The 24,930-nt window shown below is 28.3% G+C and overlaps 1 protein-coding gene across 1 annotated transcript in view; it reads right to left on the minus strand.

The window, feature by feature from the left end:
* Window positions 1-24,930, minus strand: part of Bre1 (E3 ubiquitin-protein ligase Bre1) — a 78,086-nt gene that overhangs the window by 17,683 nt on the left and 35,473 nt on the right. The window contains exons 11-13 of the mRNA XM_067280294.1: window positions 22,856-22,977; window positions 8,575-8,843; window positions 8,246-8,330 (exon numbers count right to left, since the gene is read on the minus strand). Of these exons, the coding sequence (XP_067136395.1) occupies window positions 8,246-8,330; window positions 8,575-8,843; window positions 22,856-22,977 (476 nt within the window). The remainder of the gene's footprint in view (window positions 1-8,245; window positions 8,331-8,574; window positions 8,844-22,855; window positions 22,978-24,930) is intronic.

The raw sequence follows: 24,930 nt of genomic DNA on the forward strand, positions 1-24,930 counted from the left end.
CTGATTAATTAAACTTTCGTTATTACACTGAAGCCTCTGTCTGATTATTCATTCGTGTGTTTGTTAATTGCAGCTGGATTTTATGCAGATTCTTAGCTGTTTTGCTACAACAGCGCCAAATCCACCCCTACCGAAAAATTTGGGTACTACTTTTTTCTTCACGGAATCTCTTTCCCATGTCGTCCTTAGTCACTCTCCCAATTTTGGCGACAGTTCGGCTGTTAGATTGCTCTACAGATGTCTCTGAGTACCATCAGTTTAAAAAAAACACTCTGTAGCCTATATAAGATCCAATGAAACCAGCATTGTCCGTTAATAACATTAATTAATGTAAAAGGATCTCCACATGGTAGACAATGAGTCCGCATCTCTATGGTTTATACAACCAGTTGTCATGTGCGCCTTGCAGATTTCCAATCTCACAAGATGTTTGACCGTTTGCCTATTCGTCGTCGTTTTTATAATTGTCGCTTGATCCCATTAGACGTTAACATCCTTCTGTCTTGTGTATGATGCCAGCGCAGTGTTGTCAAGGTTCTTACTGATTGTATATTTGTGCTCTTGAGCCTTTGTTTTAAACTGCGCATCGTTGCACCCACATAAACAAGCTTGGAATTGAAACGTTGGTTGTGTAAAGGCACCGAATATATACTCGTTGTTGAATTCCGATCCTCTTTCTTTTTATCGTTTCTTAAAAGTTTGAAAACAGTGGGATTACGTCGGCATACAATACGAAAATTATCAGACCTGGCAGTACATCTATGTATCTCGTTTAAAAAAAATGGGATGTAATTAAGCACTATTCTTTTTATATTTATTTGAAACACATTTTATGTTCTATAGTTAATGTATTTTTTGTAACTGAGGAAGATCGTTAACAGCGATTGAGTACGTTATTATTTTATTAAATTTTGCTGGATTGATTAAGGTATAGTTTATTTATGAGTAATTTAATTATTAGTGTTAGTAAAGTAGTGAGTAAGTAATTAGTAGCAGTCTAGTAGTTAGCAAAGCGGCAACGCGACGACATAGACTTTTTCGCAATTATTTAACAAGTTAATTGAGTATTTGCGGATCCAGCAGGCCGAAGAATGCGCTGGATCCAGCTGGATTGCTGGATGAGGGATCCAGCAATTGCAATCCCTAGTCCTGACTGACTGACTATTGCCCAGAGCAAACTGCTGAACCTAAAGAGGTGAAATTTGGAACACAATTAGGGTACATCATGAAAATGCACACTAAGATGGGATTTCTCTAAATTCCCCCCATGGGGGAGATGGAAAGTATTAAGGCTTAACCTGAAGAACAGCTTCTACTGTACTATTTTAGATGTGACTTTTTTGTTTTTAATTATGTTTAGTCTTCATTGAGTTTTGTATTTATTCAGCTTACGTGTATTAAATTGATAACATTTCAGACATTGTTATAAATATTTTTATATATTTTGATTTTTTAACTAAATGTTCAAACCGTTTTAAATTCGAATTTGTTATTGCATATTGGTTTGATTATAGAATGATTCTCAGCAATAAGGGGTATGTATTATATAACAATTACTATGATTGTTAAAGATTATCGTTGACAGTAATAACTTAATTTCCAAACATACAATATTTACCAAATCATCCAAATCATTTGACCAAGCAATGCCAGGCTCATTTGCTAGTAATACTATATATTATCTTTGAAATATTGCTATCATTCTGGCCTGCTTTCTAGCAAGTCAGAAAAATAGCAATATTTGAATTTGAATCTTACTCCAAGTGGTTTCTCTTCTACTTCTTGGAGTAATATCCAAATTCATGACTTTCACATATCAGGCAAGTACAGTACAACTTAAATCGTATAAACCTTAAGATCTAGAAAGGACTTTTGGTGAACAAACATTTTTGCCTGACTTAAATGGAAACATCAGCAACCCCACTCTAACCAAAGTTGGTAAGATCATTGAAATCTACAACACAGAAATTAGTGTATTAATTGCTATGATGCCAACACCCTATCTAATGCCAGGATATTTTGCTTTTGTGTAACTTGTAATGTTAATTTTTTCAAACTCTCGTTGACTCGGCATCATGCTTATTATTTTCTCTTATTCTTGTCCTTTTGTTTTAAATTATTTTTTCTATTAGCTTTGCATTTAACTACTAGTCTTATGCTCTATCCTTTTAATGTCAGCTCACATCTATCTAATGCACTAAATGCTTATTTTCATTCAAACACATGTATCCAGTCCCTTTGCACTTTTACCACATGCAGTCTCAAACCCAATAACAACCATTCAAGACAGCTTTAAATATCCATTTGCTAAAAGTGCATGTTATATTTTAAGTTTTTTGTGAATTAAATTGTATTTATCCAGTTGAAATGATTATCAGTGCAGTATTAATTAAGGAAGCCTAACATTTTGTGTAGATCTTTCAACATCAATTTTAGAGACACATTGTCAAAATTATTTTTTGTTACTCTGAACTTTCCCAGAATAGGAAAAATGATTATCCCACTGCTAGCAATATACACAATTCTACATTAGTTATCTTGATTACTGATGAATAGAATCAATGCTTATACGTGGCAGTTATATTTAAGCATATAACACTTAAATCTTGAATCTGTATTTTCAATCCAAAAGCTCATTAGGTTAAAAATAGAGAATTAAAAAAATTAAAATAAACATCATAGAACAGATGTCAAAAGAATTCCAAAAATTTATCTTTGAATCAATCTATCAGAAGATATCAATCTACAATCAGTTTCAAATGCACGAGTAACAATTCAATGCCATGTATTCACAGATGTGTAACTTGTACTAAAGAAAAATGAGATTGATATTAAGTGATTGGATTCTTTTACTGATGGGAAGTATTCGACATATTCTATAAAAAGACCACACAGTTGTCGTAGCTATCATACATAAATTTCTTAGGATAGTTCAATCTGTTGAAGAATTAAACAAAATAGTTGATTAGACTAATACTACAGATTCTGATAAATCTACAAATAAGAATATTTTGCATATTTGTCTTAACTCAAGTTCTGAAAATTTCTCCTTTCTATGCACTGTACAGTACCTGGAGATAAAATTGTTTTTATTCCTCAGGCTAAAAAGGGATAACAAAGTACATCAAAACCAGTCAAACAACTTTCCTTTCAACTTTAATTTCATATTGAATATATTGTCCATAATTCATGTCTTAAACACAAAATTAGCTTAATGTTCAGAAATAAATTACTGAAATGACTTAAATTACTTCTAACGGCTCAACATTGACATGATAAAATAGAAATGTGCAGTTCTAAAAACATTAAGAAGTCAAAATAAAAAGTGCAGTCTTCGTATAAACTTTACTCACTTAAGAATCAATATACAAAACACTAATTCCTGGAATGAAGTCATTTCTCTAATGTTTAAATGATTTATTTTCTGTGAAGAAATCGAAAAAAAAAACAGTAGATTTTATTAATATATGCTTAGCAATACAATAAATGTATTCCAAATATTCAGAGAAAATAAATACAAATGGTACATCCCTTCTACATTAACAAGCTATATTCAACATTGGCCAAAGGAGTTTAGAGACATACCTTAAGTCATAAATAAGTAATTTGCAAAGTTTTGCATAATATTCCTAATTGACATCATAACAAGTAATCAACACAAGAACTGTGACTGTCAATTATTATTATTATTATTATGATCTCAAATTGCCATTAATAGAGTATATTGTATACTTTATTAACAGTAATTTATTTTAGTTGCATAAAATTAAAATTTTTAACTTTCAGTATTAAATTCAAAGTGTACTAGATAATACACACTCTACAACTTAGTGCTCTGAGAAACTGAAAAATAATGCAACAATAACTTGAAATAACTGAATCATTACATAATCTTTTTTTAATTTATATACAATATTGGGATGACTTTTGGACAGGGATTATTTAAACAAATAATGTAGATGACCGACTAAACTGTAGAGCTTAAAATCATATTGCATTAAAATCATTTTTGATGCAAATGACGAAATGAAATGTTTACTTGCAAGTAGACTCAGTGACAGTCAGGTTGTATTCACACTGCCAACAACAGTGACAAAAGCCAATGTTTTTATCATTCATCTTTGTCTGTAAAATGCTCACACTCGTCATTATCTTTGGTCTTTCATCTTAGTAATTCCAAAGTTAACAAAGATTCAACATTTGTCATTGTTGTAACAAAATTGGCCAATCAATATGAAGTTTCTACAATTCCTTGAACAAGATGGAGGCCCTACAAAGCTTAATAAATGGTCTAAAGTATTTGGAAACATACAAAAATATCAGAAATCCTTTAATATCTTTTAATTGTAATTCCTGGATCAAAGCATGGAAATCATTTTGTTTTTCTCTCAATATGAATGAATATGATTCCCATCAATATTTTGATATTTTCCTTAACAAGAGTAATAAATTTCTCCGTTGAAGTCGAAAAATTAACATTTTACTCCGCTTATCCAATTTTAAAAAGAAGATAAGTCAGATCTAAAAGCACACAAAGCCATGGAACCATAACACTAAGCCTTATGTACTGTACATTGCACATGCTCTAAGATGAAAACTAATGAACAATGTGAATGCTTTGGCAATGAATGAAAATGACAAAAGTCAGCCATCATTATCATTAGCAGTGTGAATGCAGCCTAACAGAGAGTTTCAAATGTTACTCCAAAACCTTAGTAAATAAATCCCAAAATTTAAGTGATTTTGTGATATAGCAGGGCAGTGAAAAACAAGACTAGCTCTTGAAATTGCTAAGTCTGTCCTCACAAGGATACAAATGAATGTAATAATATAAACAAAACTGTTTTGTTTGATCATTTCCTTTTATAAAATATACTTAAGTATCCCCAAATAATGCAATAAATTATTTAAAGAGAAAATGATTGTGTGTCAAGTATGAAGAAAATAGATAACAGGTCTGTTATGTATTTTAAGAAATTTAATTTAATTTTCTTGTATTTAAATGATTTATAAGACGTTGATTTAAACAATATGTATTCAAAAATATTTTTTACCTTTACAGAGACAACTGAAAGAGAAATAAGCTTCTTATGAGCAATAGAGAGAGAAAAAATATAAATATAATGATCCAATTTATTATTTATTGCAGGAGTAATTCAAATTGAAAATAGTGCTAGTGAAAATACCATGTCTATTTAAAACTAGCCACTGTTTCAAGCTATTATCTGGAAAAATGTTTAAGTTGAAAGACAGGCTGTGCATTGAAAATTCCTCTTTTAATACAAAACAATTGTACCATTCAAAGAAGAAATTAAATTATTATTTTAGGTTCATAAATTAAAATAATTAGCTAATAATTAGTTAATAACCATAATTAAGATATGTTTATATATAGATATCTAAACATAACATTTAAAGATATCATTTCATGCATTGATAAATAAGATTGTATATAATCTACATCAAACCCAAGGTATTTACAGAAGAAAAACAGCCATTCTATTTTTTTTATTTCAAAGACTTGATTAATTAAATGAAAGTCACCACCATATCAAAGCTGCATGGTGCTATAATGGACTAGACTCGTGACAGGATTGCCCAGAACAGGCAGACTGAGAATGATGCTCCAATTCGGTACTAATTACCAATAAATCATGAAGGAGTCCTGAATCAGACTTGCAATTCCCATGTCTAACACTGTCATCTAGCCACCTTAGTGAAAAGAAGAAACAGAAAAACTATTTTTATTCTATAAAAAGTCTGAAGAAAAACAAAGGTCTACTGATTTCATTACTTATTTTCATGCTTGTTTATTTTAATATCAATTAGCATAATATAAGAAAATGACATAATTAAAAGAATTAAATCCAATATTGTGGATACAAATGCTTACTCTATTTTCTGCATTTTATATGTACTTTTATATATATTAAAAGTGTAATTATCATGTTTTCTTCACCAAATTTTTGTTTTTAATTTCAGTGTTACTTAAGCTTAGGTTACAAATTACTTTAAATCATAAGTTAATGTATTTATATTAAACCTTTGAACTATTCCATATGTATTGATTATTCTGAGTTTTATAACAGATCTAAAGCTTTAGAAGCTGAAATTTATTCAAGTAACATGCTACTCTATTTATCGCAAAATTCTACTTGTCCAATTTCAAAATTTATAATTGTTTAAGAATAAATGAATGGCATCGTAAACACTACAAACATATAATCGGGATTCCATAATCACATCATTAACAACAAATTGTAAAATCTATAAAACAGTTTTTTTAAACAAAATTAATTAATGATCTAGGTGAGTGATAAGCAAAATCATATTGAAATATCTGAAGAAATTCTTAATATCTCATCAAAATTGTTATCATCTTCAATTTCCACAAGATTACATGCCATGCCATTATGTTTCTATATCTTTCCAATTTAATATTGCATTCACTTACTTCTCCTCCATTCATTAATACTGTTTTTCAAACATCTCATTTTATCCATTGCCTATGATCTTATACACTTCTTTAAATATTTTTAATCAATCATCTTATGCACTTTGCTTGTTGATTCTTTTTTTTTTTTTGGTGCTCAATACCTGAATCACATATACTCCTAATAGATCTATTAATAATATTCTATTCTTATTTAATAATATCTTAAAAATCATAATGTTCCTCTTTTATCACTTCAAAGTTTAATGCTTCAAACTCTTAAAATGCTCATTAAATTTGATGTATGTATATAATTTGATAAGAATTTTTACAAAACAATTGGAAATATTTGTGAGAATAGAAACTGTAAAAGAGAAAATAGAAGCCAATTTTTTTAATTTTAAATGATAACAAAAATTAAGAATATAAAATCACGTAAAAAGTATAACAACTGTAGCATTAGCAGGAAATAAGATATACTTAAAAGTAAAACTAGGTGTGTTCAAAGAAAGATGCAGGAGAATAAGTAAACAAACAAGTGATATTACAGACAGATTTTTATATAAACATTTCTTTATATTCTTTAGGGTTTCTTCTAATATTTTTGATACTAAGACTAGATGGAAGGTGAAGAAGAATGTTAAGAAGCCCAAGAGAATAAAGTGAATTTATAAAACAGTGTTGAAATGACAACAAATAGTTTATTTTTATCCAATGTTCAAATTAACTAACAATAAAACTTACATGAAAATTTATTTAAAAAGATTCCTAATAGATGACAACACAAAAATTCTTTTGCACCTTTAAATTCATTCTTTCCAGAAACAAAGTCACACAGTGAAACTGACTTTCTCTAGAGGCTCTTACCAGCTTCAATATATAGAACTGTTTAAAATAGCTTGAAGACACCAAGAAATTTTTGCATTATCCTCTATTAGTGAATATTTTTGAGATTAAAAATATGTTATTTGTAGACTATGCAATTTGTTGTTGCCAATAATTTAATAATAGTTACTGGACAAAGAACTTTACACAAACTTCATTGCCAGGGGATTTTTGAAACTGTATTAATGGTGCTTTTTAATTGGATAAAAAAAAATTCAATTTGGGATGTGTTCCTGAGAACAAACACAAAACACATTCATTTTTGTGCCTGTTCATTGTTTAGAAAATGTATTTTAATTTTTTTTAGAGATATTTTTTTGCACAATTTAAACAAAAATTTTTCTCACCACTTGATGGATAACCTAAATAAGAAAATTTAGTGCCATCATAAGGTCCCAGAATCAAAAGTAACTAAAATGTGGCAAATTTTGTCTCCCGAAACAACCAGTCTTAATTTTTATTAGGTTGTCCTGTCAAAAATTAATTCAAAACTTTAAATTATATTCTGTTTGCATCATTTTATCAAAGTGATATAAAAACATGAACATTATGGTAAATAAATATTGCTATAATGTTCATTTATTTTTTTTAATTAGAATTATAAACCTAGAAGAAAACTTGCATCAAAAAGTATTTGGTTTTAAGAAAAATTAAATTATTACATTATATTAAATGAAATTTCAAATTCAAATTTAATACAAATCTACAAGAAACTCCCAAATTATTCAAAATATAGCTAAGATCCAGACAAATTATATTGTAAAGCATTGCAAATGAATACATAACAGAGCAACATACATTAAGTGGGGCTGTTAATTTTGTATTTTCTGTAATAACAATAGAAAAATTTTGAATTATCATATGCCAAAAATTATCTTTTGATAAGTCATATATAAATAGAACTTCACAGTAAATAAAAAAAAATACCTGTACTTTATCTCTCTGTTCTTTAGGAGAGCCTTTATACATATCTAACAGCAATTTCATTTCTCTTTGAGCTTCTTGAGATTTTCTAGAAAGAGTAAAATTCGCAGTTATTAAAACCAACAGACGTCAATCAAAGCATCCAATTCTATAATTAAGTTTCTTACAATTTATGATAATCACTATTGCAGCAATGTAAAAGAAAAGTTAGAAATCAATTACAATGAAACGGAGTAATAATTTGAAAATTAAATTATCATCGCGCGAGAGAAGGATTGTGACTTCCGAAAATTAGGGGTGGAATTTTTGAGCCGAGGTTTGACACTACTCACTTTAACTGGGCTTTCAATTCACGGATGACCTCAAAGTCCGACTTTCCCTTCTCACGGTCCCCGTTTTCTTCTTCTTTGTTGTTGTGCTCTTCATCTTTTTCTTTTTTAATGTTTATCTCCTCTTTGCTACTTGAACTTGGAACTGTGGATGAGCCAATTGTCAGAGAAGATTCCTCTTTGATAGTACAGCCATCATTTGAACTGGAAGCTGCAGGAGGCACGACAGACGGACCGGATCTCGAATTGCTGTTTTCCAACGACTGTCTCAACTAATTTTTAAAAAATGTATATTTAGTTTACTAAAGTTAAAAATATAGAATTAGAATATGCTGTTTCTTTAAGAAATAGATTAAATTAAACTTAATTAATGCATCTTTAAAAATTATTTTACTCCATAATTTTGTGATAAATAAAATTATAAATAAATTATGAAATCTACAAAAATCAAAGAGAAAAATATAATTGTTTTTGGATGGAAATTCATGTTAATATTACTAATTTACTAATCTTGCTTGGAAAAACTTTGTGCCATTTCTTGTTTGTCTGTATATGGAAGATTAATCCATTCTAATGCTTGCCTTTTATTTTTAGCTTTCTTCTTTATTTCTATCAATCATCATAAACACATTTCAGGAATTTGATTTTCCCTCATCCCCTACTGATGAGAGGAAATCAACTTCCTGAAATACATTTATAGCAATTGATAGAAATAAAGATGAAAACTAAAAATAAAAGGCACGCATTAGAATGGATTAATCTTCCATATACAGACAAGAAATTCTAATTTACTATTTTTCAATTAACAGAATATGAAATCAACTCTAAGAAATCACAGAATCTTAGAATTTAGTATCATTTAATCGAATATTTTATTAATTGCACCAAGTTTACCATAAATACTTTCTAAAACGTTTTTGAATATGTTAACAAGTATATTAGAATTTTTACAATGTTTGATATTTTGAACTGTTTTACATAAATTTAAACGTAAGAATCCAATAAAGATCTTTTAAAACAGCTAGAAATACTTCCTATGCTGAACTTTACACTGAAGGGTAAAAGCTTGATTGTCTAATGCTGTTAGCCAGTTTGCATATGCATTCACACACAATGCTGTCACAGTTTGCTGAAGATATTTTGCAAGATCTTTTTGGTAAACAATTCAAAAACCTTTCTTAACATTAATAATTTAATCTTAATAAATCTAAGACTGGTTACTTCAAGTATTTAAGAACATTGACCTACATTTAGAAGTAATACATTTAGGGTACGTTCGTTAAGTCGAACGAGTTAAACGCGTTAGTAACGAATCGTTCGAAAAAGTAGTAGTCTCGCTCAGTGCGCATGCTCCGCTGTGATGACGTATCGAACAAAACTCTAACAAAGCTCACGAAGGAAAGAGTTAGTTTACTTCGTTAAGAAAATGGCACCCGACGATATCGATGTTTCTAGATCTACTCGAGTGTTTAAATTCTGAATTAAAAGGTGAAATGATTGAAATAACTGTCCATCCGAAGCAACCCAAGAAAAATATTTTGGATAAGGCTGCACTAGCAACATTCATATCTTCAATTTTAGAAACAGCCATTTAGTTATAACGAATCGTTCGAAAAGTCTAACGAAACAAGAATAACGATGACGTCATTCTCGTTTAACTCGTTTGACTCAACGAACGTACCCTTAATTAATGAATTAATGTTTTTGATAATCTGATAATAATTGTCAAAGATAATTAACTCTTAATTTGAACAACTCAAATTTAAATAAATACTAAGCTTCTGCATTTACAACATGTCAATCCTTAAACAGCTTAGATGATCTAAATATTAGTTAAGCTACCAACTGTTTATTTAAATTTGAATTATTCAAATTAAGAGTTAGTAATGTGATGATGAGTATCAAAGGAGATTTAAAGCATCCATTTTTCAAATGTAATTGTTGATGTAGGTTGATTATTCTTAATTGAATCTTCAATAAGGGTAAGGTAAAATTAATGTTTCATAAAACTTCAAAAGACAAATAAAATGTTTTAAATAAAGAGGCATTTCTTTGTATTTACGTATATCAAGAATACAAAAAGACTTTATGTACTAGTAGCAAACTATTGCCATTTGATCGAAGTGAATGCTGTTTATATTTATTTATTTTACAGCATATATTTTGTTTATAAAGTAATTTCCCATGCTTTTGTGTACAAGTATTTAAAGAATACAAATTTCATTTTTGTTCTTGACTATTTTGTGTTTTGTGCTCATAGCTAAGCTGCACTCAAGGCACATGTACCAATGCACTTGTTTCAAAGTGGTGCAAAGGAAAATAATTCAATAAATTTGCTGCATATTTGTAGTAATACAGATTTGGAGAATGTAAATAAACAATATTCTACAGAGCAGCGGTTCCCAACCTTTTTTTGACCAGGGACCACTTTGATTTCATTGTTGTTAGCAGGGACCACAAGGTTTAAGAAAAATAAACTTTAATCAAAACTTTTAATATAAGTAATCATTAAACTCAAGACTTTTGCTTTAACAGTACCATTATAATAGAAAACATAACATTTTTAGTAAAAATTAAATTCAGTTTGTATCAATATGGAAATAATAATTTAAAATAAATAAAAGTTTTAAATCTTTTGCGGACCACTGGTTGGGAACCGCTGCTCTAGAGAGATATAAGATTCTAATATAAAGTAGCCTAAAAGTCAGTTAATCATTATGAAGAGACAATTCTGCCCTATTCAAATACTCTATTACTTACAAACTACAAAAACTGTTTAAAATGAGATTCTTATTCAATACACAAATTACAATACTTTAAAAATTAAAACCAAATTAGGTCAGACTATATTACTGCTATTATTAATAATTAAATGCTACTTAATGTGTTTGGCTACAATATAACTATCAGGCTTATAGATGTTTCTATTTGTTCTGTAAAAATTAATCATCATCATGTTAACTGACTTCTGAACCTCAGCATGAATTCGCATGATTGCATGAATTCAATTCAACATACATTTGATAGATACAAACTAACTGAAGTGAAATGTAGTTTTTGCAATTTTTCAGATTAAATATAACAATTCTACAGATAGGCAGAGACCAAGCTAACAATTTAATGCTTTATGTTTCAATAATCCTATACTATAAATGAGAATTGATATATTATAAGTTCATTCAAAGAAGTGTATGCAATATTTTTGCACAGATCCATTACAGTGATTTTAATTACTAATGTACATGATCAAAATACATGCAAGTTAATTTATATATTTATTTATTTTACATACAGTTGGAGAAGTCTTACAACTGTTTATTTCCATCTCTTAACAATAACCGCCCCTCACTGTACAATAAAACAACTGAAAAAATTAAAATTAACAATTGTACATGTATAAAAAATAAGATGTGAATTATTATATTCTATATACCTATATAATATCATTGTAACCTATCAACTAAAATGATATATACACAAGAATAAAGAATAAATTAGTTTGAACATTTCATTCTTCTCAACACATCAAAGAAAATTAATTCTATAGTCTGATTTTTGTGATGCAAAAAATAAGAAATCTACAGAGATAAACCCAACATTCAAAGCTAACAATTTATACCAATAACAAGACCCTCTCCTTTAGATACTGAAAGAAAACAAAACAAACTGCTTATATGAAACTGAGAAAAAAGCTCATTGCTAATGTTTCTGACTAATAAGCCATCTTCAGGCATCTAGAATTTGAAAATTCCTTTGAGTTACCATTAATAGAACAAGTTGTCATCATTCTACTGCTTATATTGTTAAATGCTTCAAAATCATCTGGAAATCCCTCTACATTCTATACTTCATCCAACACAATAACCAGAACAAAGGCTCTGGCAACAGATTATCAGACAATGGAATGAAAACAAAAACAAAACAGATGACTATCTATCAAAAACATTTTCATTTGATTATCTAGAATTTTGAAAGAAAATATTAGAATGGTACAAGAGTGTCAGATGAGGATACATAAGTTTATCGTTAATATTTCTTGTCTTTGAGAGTTTTCTGAATGGAAAAAGGCAAACACTTTGTTTGGCTTCTACATACAATTATTCAATTTATAAAAAAATCCAAATGAACAAAATATGTTATTTTTACATAATATATCATTTCCAGTTCTAAATTATCTAAATTGAATCAAGTCTTCAGGAATTTTCACAGGTAAAAATTGGCCCAGATGTGTCTAGTTCATTCTTCAAACCCCTTGTAAGTCTTGCTGGACCAAATGATATGCACAGGACAGTTTTAAAAAAGTTACCGTATTTTACGGACTATAAGACGTTACAGACTATAAGACGTACCTTAATTTTTAAGCAATTTTTTTAAAAAATACCTATAAGACGCTACAGACTATAAGACACACCTGAATTTTGGAGGCAATTTTTCGAACAAAAAAGTGAATCTTATAGTCCGTAAAATATGGTACCTATCAGTATCATTAAATTAAACCATTTCTAAAATGTAGAGTTTATCTGCATCCCTCGTATTTAACTACCAATTTCAATAGAACTTTCACACATTGATGTTGCTTCAACCTCATTCAGAATGTTCAAGTATAAAAAATGGAAATTTTTAAAAATCAGCTAACCTGACCAAAATGCAAAAGCAGAGGATTTCACTTATTATTATTTTAGCAGTCTGATTTGTTTTCATCTTGGCTTATTAACATATTATCAAAATATTAACAAAAGGTTGACTGCATCTTGATGGAAGATTACAAACATTCAATACCATATTTTGTAGCAAAAATTCTTTAATTTCCTGTGAAGGATACATGCAATTTTTAATGCATTAATTATATTCCTACAGTGCTGTGAGAAAATAATTAAAGTTATTCAGTAATCTACTTTATTCCTCCTCTCTATGAAAACAAAATATACATAGCTGCATTATGAAATGTTGACAGACCCTAGATCTATACCCTAAAAAACAACACTAGTATGATTCAGATCTGAAAGAAAGCACTCAATATACACATGAATAGAAAACTTCATCAAGATACTTAGTCTCAAGTTATTCATGTAGCAATACAAACACATCTAGGCCATGTGTGATACAAACTCGTTCAGTGAGGCTATTTGCCAAATGAACACCTGCCATATGACATCCTAAATACATGTGTGTTATTAAGTGAGTAATTGGAAACTAAGCATTCTAATGAGACCTTTTGAGTTTCACAACTGTTCTATAACAATTTACTATGTTGGATGTGATATTCTTGTCATCTGTCATATTTCCAAAAATGTACCAAAAACCACAGAAACATTTGACCATTAAAATTATAGTTGAAAGAATGCATTTTAATAATTATGTATTTCCTTTTGTATTCTTATTTGCTGATTATGATATATTTTCCAATAATATGTAAATTATTAAAAATTATTGTTTTCTAATGTATGATTATAAAATATGTATGTATGCATTACAAGCAGTGCTGGATTACCCACTAGACACATGCTTCATGTATCTAATGAAGCACATGAAGAATATGCTTTACTGCTTGAAGACAAAATTGGAAAAACTAATACAGTTACAACAGTAAAATTTTACATATCATAATTTATTAATAATTATATAACTATGATAATACTATCCAAATAATCAGCAATAGTATACTTATTAGCTTTTTAGGGGAAAGGGCATTCTCAGTAGTAGGACTTGCCATTAGTAAAATAATCAGATTGAGTGATGGGAGTATTGACAATCTTTGCTTTTTAAAATCTTATTATAAAAATGTATGTTTTATTTAAAAAAACAGAAGTTACTTTTTAAGTTAGAAGTTTGATCTAGGTTCATTTTTTTTAAATTTTCAACTCAATTCAAAGCATTTTTGTTATTGTTGTTGTATGCAGTTTCCAGCAAACTTTAATAAATTTTTTCTATTTGTGAAAATTTCTATGTAATTCAAAGGTAATTTTGGTAAATGTTCAAAAACATTCTATTCCTAGTATTCTGGTTTTGGAATTGTTCTATAACTTGAGGCAGACCTTGGGTAAGGTCGAAAGCGTTCGTTTGATGATTTATTAAAGTTTTGTCACCAAAAGTAAAAGTTATTTAGTGTTATCATTAGTACCAGTAATTAAGTTAGAAGATATCTTCAATCTTCTGTGATTAGGGCCCTGGTAGATCTTACTTAATCCACCACCGTTTACAAGTGAATGACTCGAGGTGCAGGTATGTGTTGTACCAAATTAATCAGACATTCGCACTAAAGATGACACTGACACAATTAAATAAACCTATTAGATTGTCTAAAGAGGAACAAACCAACCTTAGCATTAGAAGAATGTTGAATATCTAATTTAATTTCCTACTTTTCTTTCTTTTGAAAAAAATACTGAAAAATGAACATTATATCTACATATAACAATGTAAAGAAGACACCATTTATTTAATTTTTGTTTGATGTTTCAAAGTCCTAATGCTAATTTTCATATAATTTGAGTCGTCATTGAAGTTTTATTGCAAATTTTCCATTCAGAAAGTATTGAGTAATTATTTTAAATATAAACAAATATAAAGAAATAAACAGAGAGAGAATCAAAAATTATTTTTTAGTTTTAATAAAAAAGAAGCAATAAAAGTTAAAAACAAAGCCCTAATAAAGAAAAAATCCTTAAACCATGAAATGTTGGGATAGTTTTGAGATTAAGAAAAAATTCTATTACCATAGAAATGGAAAAATAACAAAACAAAAATTAATATTTTGATGGTAAAGATGATGTCAAATTTATACCAAGGTAAAAACTTAGGAATGATTAACACTACAGATTAGAAAAGTAATTAAGTACAATTTAAAAAAATATAAATTATTTAAGAACAGCAAAACAATAGAGAAATGTTAGTGTGATGATGAATTATCACAGCACAGTTAGTGAGCTCATAAGTCATGGCACAGATAAACTATCAGAATCTTCAGTTTTTATTGTTCCTCAGTGTCCTTTCTGTATTATGTTACAATTACATCTCTTTGTAGGATGAAAAACTATTTGAAGATTATTAAAAATTGGAAAGGCAATTTCTTTGAATTCTGCTCAGTATATCTCTAGTGTGTCTCACTTTTTAAAGATTTCCCATTTAATGCAAGACCAAAAAATATAATGAGGCATGCTGCAAGAGCGTGCATATGATATATGAGAGCTCTTGCAATCAATCAAATGAAAGGAATCTGTTTTGTGAAGCTAGTTAAATAGAAGAATCTCAAAGAGCAATAATGCTTCAATATTGTACATTTGTAAAAAACAACAGAAAGAAATTCAAATAAAGGATATTATTTCAAACAGAATATTTTTATTGATATACAAAACAGTAAGTTTAGTCATCGGCTGTGATAAATTTGGTTGTGACAGTTCAGACTTTATAGCCATATTTGCAAATTTACTAGTTAATAACAGAAATCATTTTAGTTCTATAAAATATTGGATGTACAAATGTTAACTGATAAATAAGGTATTTGTTTTTATAAAATTAGTTTAGAAAGAGAATAATGTGAGCCATATTAAAAAGTAATAGAAATTATTTGTTTGTCAACATAATTACTATTTAGATAAATACATTTTCACAAACTCTCAATTCAATTTTGCATTTTTACAAAAAAAAAAACTTTGGTTTTTTTTTGCAATCCATTTCCCACAACAACCCGAACTTAGGCATCTAATGAGAAACACCTGTAATTTTGGAAAAGATCAGAACTCTAATGGTGCCATATCTGGGCTGTAAGGAGGGTGCAGAATAATCTGCAACTTCAGGTTCTTAGTCATCTTTGCTGTTTCTTTATTGTAATGTAGTTTTGCATTATCATGATGTAAGAAAAATGTAGTTTTTTCCTGCCTTATTCTGTAAATATGTCTTAAGTTTTATGAAATTCTTGGCACACATTTTTTATGTAATTATTTTAAATATAAACATCCAATAATCCAATTTTCATATTAATGCCAATTATTTTAAATTTTGTGTTTTTAGAAGAATTCTTTCCAATTTCTGAAAATTCAACAATACCCATTTAACCTATTGATAATGGATTTTTGAATTTTCTGTTATTACTATAGATTCAAAATCTCTTGTTTGTATCACTTTTTGTCAAAATTTATTCTGCTTGGGCAAAATCCAATACAGGTACTCCACTCTACGACCGAGTTCCGTTCTGACGACTACGTCGTTAAGCGAATTGGTCGATAAGCGAGGAGCTTGCGTCGGGAATATAGGATCGTTGTAAAATTATACAAATTATGTAACAAACTTCAAATTTATTCATAAAAAAGACTATTATAGTATGCTATTAGCCTATTATAGTATGCTTAGTGTGCATGTCACCATTCGCCACTGATTGACACTCAAGCTGAGAATGGGGATTCCCCGAATTGCAGGTCAAAGCTCGATTGGTCGTAAGTGCGAGTGATCTTTAAGCAGATAGGTCATAAAGTGAGGAGTACCTGTATTTCACTTTATCAGAAACATATTTGTCTTTACAATAATTATTTAATTTTCTCAATTATTGCACATACATTATGACATAAAAGTTTAAAATGAATTAAAATATTTAATTTCCAATTATATATTTACATGAACTAATGATAAGTGTATTTTTATCTGATGGCTTTTCTTCAAAACATAAGAAGAAATCATTTTTTGTTGTGTAAGCAATGACAAATTAACTTTTTAAGTTTCTGTAATATACCATCCAAATTACAAGATAACTGCAGAGCAGGAAATTTGAATGTTATTCTATGAAGAAGTGCATCAATCGTTATAACTAATAATAACCACATTGGCTTTATTCCAACCCATAGGCCATTACTGTGCTATAATTTGCTTGATGAATATGGATCAAATTTTAAATTACTTTTCAAACACTTGCTACACCATAACTGTGATTCTTTTTCTCTAATGCAGGTATATTGCTAACATCTGAAAAATTCATTAAAAACAGAACTAATGACTGTATTTAAATAAAACTGGATGTTAGAGTGCAAACATTATTTTCTATAAGAATGAATAAGTTTAAAGCTTCGAATGAAGCTAATATTTTACACATATATTTAAATATAAAAAACACTATTTGTGATATGCTATGACTTTGACAGGTAGTTGCAACAAAAACAATAATGTCATGCGAGATCAAATGCAAACAGATTAATAAAAATATTTGTTACCAACAAACAAACAAAATTCTTAATTATGTATTGAGATAAAGATATATATGTTTTAGAAATAATTTTAAAATTTTTTAAGAGATTGTAAAATTATTCAATTGTATTACTAAAATGAGCATTTTAAAATAAACATAAATAATAATACATGATCTCTGTAATTTCGAAAGTTTTTAAAGATTACAAAATGAAAATTTTTACACTAATACTTTGATACTACTTTATTTATCTAGATCCATTACTTCAGATTTTGAGTTCATCCACATTAATCCTAGTAAAAATTACTAAGATTACAAATTTTTAACTATTAGTCACTTAAATGTTGAGTATAATCCCATACAATACAATAAGAGAATTTCTAATACAAAAGTCAAGGCAGAAAACAAATCACTTCTATGTAGAGAAAACTTCCTTCCACTTAGAAATAATAAAAGAAACAATCCAACTGTCTCAATACGACATTGATAACTAAATTACAGTAAGAGCAATACTGGTGGTAGTAATACATCTATTCAAAATTGTAGAATTTTGTTTCAATAAAGCTCTTAGAACTGTCATTATGATGTAAAATTTCATGCCTTGCCATTCTCTAAAAAGGCATTCTAGTTTAAAAATAAGAAGTTGCAGTTGGACCTGAAGCAAACTAGGAAATGTATTTGAAAACATTCATCAACCATCTGCTATCCAGCTGGAAAAGTACTTAGATTAACCTTTTTGAACATCAATAAAGACTATTATTGAAAATTACAAAAATGAGCGCGTAAACCAAACAATATACAGTGGAACCTCGGTATACAACCTTAATCCGTTCCTGACGTTTGGACTTATACCAAACTAACCTTTCCCATAAGAAGTAATGTAAAAATGATTAATCCGTTCTCATGTAAAAAAAAACTCCTCTTGATATGGTATATTAATGGGGTTGTAAAATAAGTAAAACACTGTTTGAGTGCATTAATAAAAGAATAAATTTTATTATAGATTTTTAAAATTATTACAGTAATAATCGCAAATAATTGCTTCTGATACGCTATTGCCATCATTGTTTTTCAGTTATCGAAAGCAAAAGCAATTTCTCAACATGATCTAATGTCTCTGATCTCTGTTTAGAAACTGATTTAACCCCTTTCGCAACGTTAGCAGATTTAATAATGTCTTTATTTTTCACGACTGTTGATATCGTCGTTCTCGGAATACGGTATGCAACAGCTAAATCTCAAACATGCATGCCACCTTCATATTTCTCAACAATCTCTTTTTCAGTTCCATTGAGATTCTAGTCATTTTTTTAGTTTTCTGTTGCTTTTCATTTGCCTTTTTGCAATTCATGATTAATAAGAATAATAAAGTTTTACTTACAAATTAAAATCAGAAGAAGTTTAACAAAGTTATAGACCATGGCACTGCAAATGTCTAGTCTGGTCTAGTACACCGATAGTGCTATTTGTTCATAGATGGTGTGTATAATTGAATTAAGTTGTATACTGAACAAAAGTCGTATACCGAGCAAAATTTGTTTCGTCCAAACAGGACGTATTCCGAATTGGATGTATCCTAAAGCAGATGTATACTGAGGTACCACTGTATGTACATTTGTGATTGTACCCATAGGTTCTATCAAGATTCTGCTTCTTGTGGACATGCAGTAACAGCTATTAAAAATGATGATGCACCTAGAGATATAGTCTTGAAAGGAAGTTTCTTCTGTTATGTGATTTCTCTGGACTGAACAAATATTTTTGACCGACTTATTGGCAACAGGTTATACAGAGAATGTGTTATGAACCACTGTAATGTTGCAAAAAAGCAAACAATTTCTTGAAGAGAAAATTGATATTTATGATAAAAAGAAGAGTGAAAGATCATGTACTTCTCAAAAATAGAAGTCACGTTTTTACAAATAAATTTGTTGTAAGGACCAACAAATTTATTTGTAAAAGCACACCAGTGACTTTGCGTTATTTTGTCATAGTCAAGTGTATCAGATATGGAATACAGATAGCTATGAAAGAATTCTGAGTGCAAAGTTCCACACTGTTTGCACACAAAAATTGATATCATATTATGACAAATACATATATTTTCATGTATTCGTGTCTGAACTCATTCTGCAGAAGTTTTGACACATTCTTTACTTTCTGTACTCATAAGATCACTATTACTATATGACCACTCTGTATTTTTATGTAGCTCTCACTTTCCCTAAAATCTTCCTAAAATAATATATGTACAAACTAACTTGCAAATAAATGACTAATAGAAATAGATTTGATAATGCTATAATATTTTATCAATTAAAAAGTTCTATATAAAAATTTTTTGACTTATTAGATAAGTAAAATTTGAACTACAGAAAACATTTACTGAATAGAATAAACAAAAATCTTTGTAGAGTATAATAATGATAAACAATAATAATTAATTTTATGATTAATAATTATCTAAATCATCTATTGACATCTGGATACCAGGTGTTCTGGATCTCAGACCCAAGTTCAACAAGAGCATGTGGACTGTCTGAAAAATTAATGAAAACAATCGAAGAATTACAAAAATGTGTGTGAAATAAACTTTCCCTAACATACCAACCACTCTTTGGTTATTCAAAATAATTTTAATATATCAGGGTAAATATGTTAAGATATCAGATTATTTTAGTTATACTATCAAAACTATGTAATGTGATGATTGTCCAGAAAAATGTTCCAAGATATGTAATGCAAGAGTATATATTTTTCAAAATAACTTAATTGGATCACTTCTTGTTTTGGTTTTTATATGAATATTTGTGCAAAATTTAAAACAAAATGTACATCCAAATACAAATTTAGACTCAATAAATTTAAAAGTTTAACTCTATTCATACAAAACCAATGAGAACAATCTTTTATACTCAAAATACTCTAAGCAGAAATATTAAAATTTCAGACCTTGCTTTTTGATATTACCAAAATATAGTTATCAAAAAAGAAATCAATCTCTAGCTTTCAAAAATTGGAACAGTTTGCTACCAAATATTAAAAAAATATTAAAACATTTGAATAAATTTACAAATTTAACTGTACAATATTTATATGATACATCAACTGCAGTAAAAGACCTAGTAATTATACGACCGTTTTCCCATATGCTACTTGAGAAAACAATTTTATAATTGTTAGGTCTTCTGTTTCCTTTTTCTAAAATTATGTGATTTTGATAAATATTTTCTATAATTCAATTATTTTTAAAATTGCCTCAATACTGGGTATTTTGATTAGGAACTCAATCAAAATATCCAGTTAATGGAGAATAATCATATTTCAATTGAAATTCTTGTTTCTGAAGAAAGCATCTCTCACTAAAATGAAAACTGATGATTTTTAATTAAGTCCAAAATATTGAAAGTCAGTATATCAGTATAAAAATAAAAATAATGTTACAGAACATGGTGGTGGTAATATTGTCTACCATGTTAGCAAATAGTTTTTGTAATCCACTTATTTCTAGAATATTTATTAAAATTGTTTTATTGTCTATAATGTAAGGTATTTTACATATCAGACAGTAACTATATCACAAAGGTCATATAATACATAGTTTAAAATTCATGTTTGAGATATAATTTGTTTTTGAAAACTGACAATGATGTCCAATTATACCAGGGTTGTCCAACCTTCTTTCCTTATAGGCCAAATTAGAAATTTACGTATATTCAGCGAGTGACAAAGATACCTTATATGAATATATGCTTCAAAATATGAATATCAAATTTTTAATAGCAATATATATAATTACAAAAAATATTATTATTGACAGTGAAAAAAGTTACTCACACAAAATAAAAATAAATTCAATGCAATTTTTGACATTACCTTCCTTTTATAATATTGTCAATATCTGCTTTTATGGTACTAGTAGTCTTAATTCTAAGAATGTTAATTAAATGGGAATCACTCAACCTATTTATTTCTTTCAGCCGTTTTGACATTTTTCATGCACAAAAAGAATTGTTCACAACAGTATGTACTACCCCACATGCATAACAGTTTTCTAGATAAAACAATTTTCTAGCACCAATTATGTCATTATGACATCAAAGTGTATCCAGTGAAACAAGAATTTTTATGATATACTTTACCAAAATAAATGAAAATATACCTAAAAAATTTAGGGTGAAGTGGCCCACATAAAAATATTACGTAAGCCGCAGTGCAGACCGCGAGCTGGACATCCCTGAATTATACTATAATTCTCCATTTAACATCTATATTTAATTTTGGTATATTTTTCTGATGTTCAATAACATCTACATATGTCTACATTTATAACTGAATTTTCAACCTAAAGATGGCCAATGTTAATAATGTTAAAATGTTTTTTCAATAAAGTTTTCTGTAAGCAAGCATTAGGTGATGGAGTATTATTTAATTTAATACAAAAAACTAACAGTAATTGCATGTACTTGATTTTGTGTTGTATTTTGAAAAAAATACACCAATCAATGGATTGGTTTACTTTTTGAAAACAACACAAAATCAAGTACAAGCAATTACTTTTAGCTGCAATTTTAAATCAAATTTTAATTTAAAAATAAGCTCTCTGTATTTGGTCTTGATTTTCATTTATCTCTGTACTCAAGAAACTTTTGTGTTGAAATCACACTACTTTCTGTCCAGACCAAAAGTTTGTATACAGTTGATTGGGCCTCTAACAACAAAGCTATCCATATCTGATCTTGATTTTCATCTATCTAACTCCATTCTCAAGATTAATGAAGGATGGACAGATTAGAGGATGATGATAAGAATGTGTAGGTCTGCAATTTGAAAGTTGCAGTCCAAAGTAAGCAAAGGACATTTTAAACACTTCTTGTAACATTTAGGATACCTTTTCAAAAATTCATGTTTTTATAATTTTTTATTTCCAATAAATATACAACTGTTTTTCTATTTTTTGAAATAACCTTCATTAAAACTTTATATGTGATTTAAGAACAGTTCATTCTTAGATATACTTTTACCAGACTTATTCTAATCCTTTACAATATGCTATAAATTTTTAAAAATCTTTCTGAAACAGCTATATATAATTTAAAAACTTTTTACCTTTATTATTTCAGCATTTGCTTCTTTCAGTTTTCTTTTATACCTCTGAACTTCCCCTTTCAATTGATGGTTGTGGCTTTGCAAGCTAGTAATCAATTGGCGCATTTCTCTGTTTATTGGTCCTAAATGAAAAAATACATTATTTATAAATATTAATTTAATTAAAATATAGTCACATAAAGTAAAAATTAAAGATAATTATAAAATTTGACAGTTTCAATCCTATTTTATTATTATTACATTAAAGTGAATTTAGTAATTATTAATTTTATTACTTAAAAATTATATACTTTGTGAATCACAGTTTCCCTGAAAAATTTATAATAGATATATCACAGAAATATATAAGTTTGTCTTAGGCCGAACTGATTTAGAATTATTATTCAAGTATATTAATGGTTAAAATAAAATTAAAAGGCAATCAATCAGATGAACAATATTTATTCAAACATAGTCTACTTAATTATAAAAAACGGGGTTAATGTTACCTTAGGTATCAAAGGTGGCGGCTCGTCTCCGATTCCAGCAATCAGAAGACAGGGAACAGTGGGGACGCACGTTCTAACCTAACCTAACCTATTCTAATAATTATGGTAATTTATTAGAATAGGTTAGGTTAGGTTAGAACATGCGTCCCCACTGTTCCCTGTTTTCTGATCGGTGGAATCGGAGACGAGCCGCCACCTTCAATACCTAGGGTAACATTAACCAAAAACGGTATTGATTAGAAGTGACACAACACTTGTACAAAACTATAAAATAAAAATAAGCTAATCAGTACTTATCAGTTTGTATTTTTTTTATTAAGCCATGCACTTTTAAAGGTAATTAACTTTCAAAAATATTTTCAAAAATTCAAACGAAATAATAAAAGTAACTTTTACAGTCAAACTAAAATTAAAAATGAACTTATTTGTGCTTCTTAGCGTAACATATAAAATATTTTATCTTTCATTTATTTTTACAGGGTGTATTGTGGTGGCATTTCAAATTACACAAAATCATTTTTTTTTTACACTGGCACCTATTTATAGTACATAAATCAGTTCGGCCTAGGACAAACTAGTTTGGCCTGAAATTGGGTTTTGCTGGTAACATATATACTGAAAACATTCAGTATATTTAAAACATATTATATAATTATTTGAAGTCAAATCCATTTATATGTTTTCCAAGAAAACTGAGAAACTAAGTGAGAAAAATGTACAAGTAAAACTACTTTTGAATTGCTTTCAAAATGAATATAACCAGAAAATTATGCAACACAAATGAACATTGTACAATCAAATTTGTATGTGTAATTTAAATAAAGAAATTTCAATTTACTATATGTATAATGCATTTTAACAACATATAAAGGAAAAGTAAAACAGCGTGAAATTAAGTCATGTACAATTAAGAAATTGATTAAGTTTTTGTTTGTTTCTTGTTTTTTCAATGAACTTCTTATATACTGCTACAATATGTGACATCAGTTGTCTCCAGCTCTTCCAAAACTCCAGTCATGTTAAAGAAAGAAGTTATTCTAAATGTTAGATCACATTCAGTGAATAGTAAAAACAAATGAAAAACCAGAAAGCAACTTTTATTCACTTAGCAAATCGGTTCACACTATAAAACATGGAAAGTGAAAATTTTCAACATGTTCAACAGACCGAACAATTTGTTAAATGTAAAAATTTGTCAGAAACATGTTATGTATTATTTGCTGTTTTTTGTATTTTCTAGTGATTCATTGTTAGTATGGACTAATCAGAAGTAAATACATAATTTACTTTTTCACTTTTTTTAATAATTGCTTTAAATTTTCCCATTTCAAAATGAACAATACATAAGTTAGAAAAAGTATTGTAAAGTATCAAAAATGTGATGTATAATGTAAAATTGTATAAATGAAAAATATATAACTGAAATGTTTTATATTAGAGAAAGTACCATAGAGAAAATACTTAACATATAATTGTAAAAAACTACAAATGAAAAACATTTAAACAAGATCCAACTGTACATTGCTAAATAGGAATTTTATTAGATTCTAAAAACTCTTATACACAACCTCTGTATAAACCAATAAA

The sequence above is a fragment of the Centruroides vittatus genome, unplaced genomic scaffold, assembly GCF_030686945.1.
Source record: "Centruroides vittatus isolate TY-2023 unplaced genomic scaffold, ASM3068694v2 contig_882, whole genome shotgun sequence".
In the NCBI taxonomy this organism is placed as follows: domain Eukaryota; kingdom Metazoa; phylum Arthropoda; class Arachnida; order Scorpiones; family Buthidae; genus Centruroides; species Centruroides vittatus.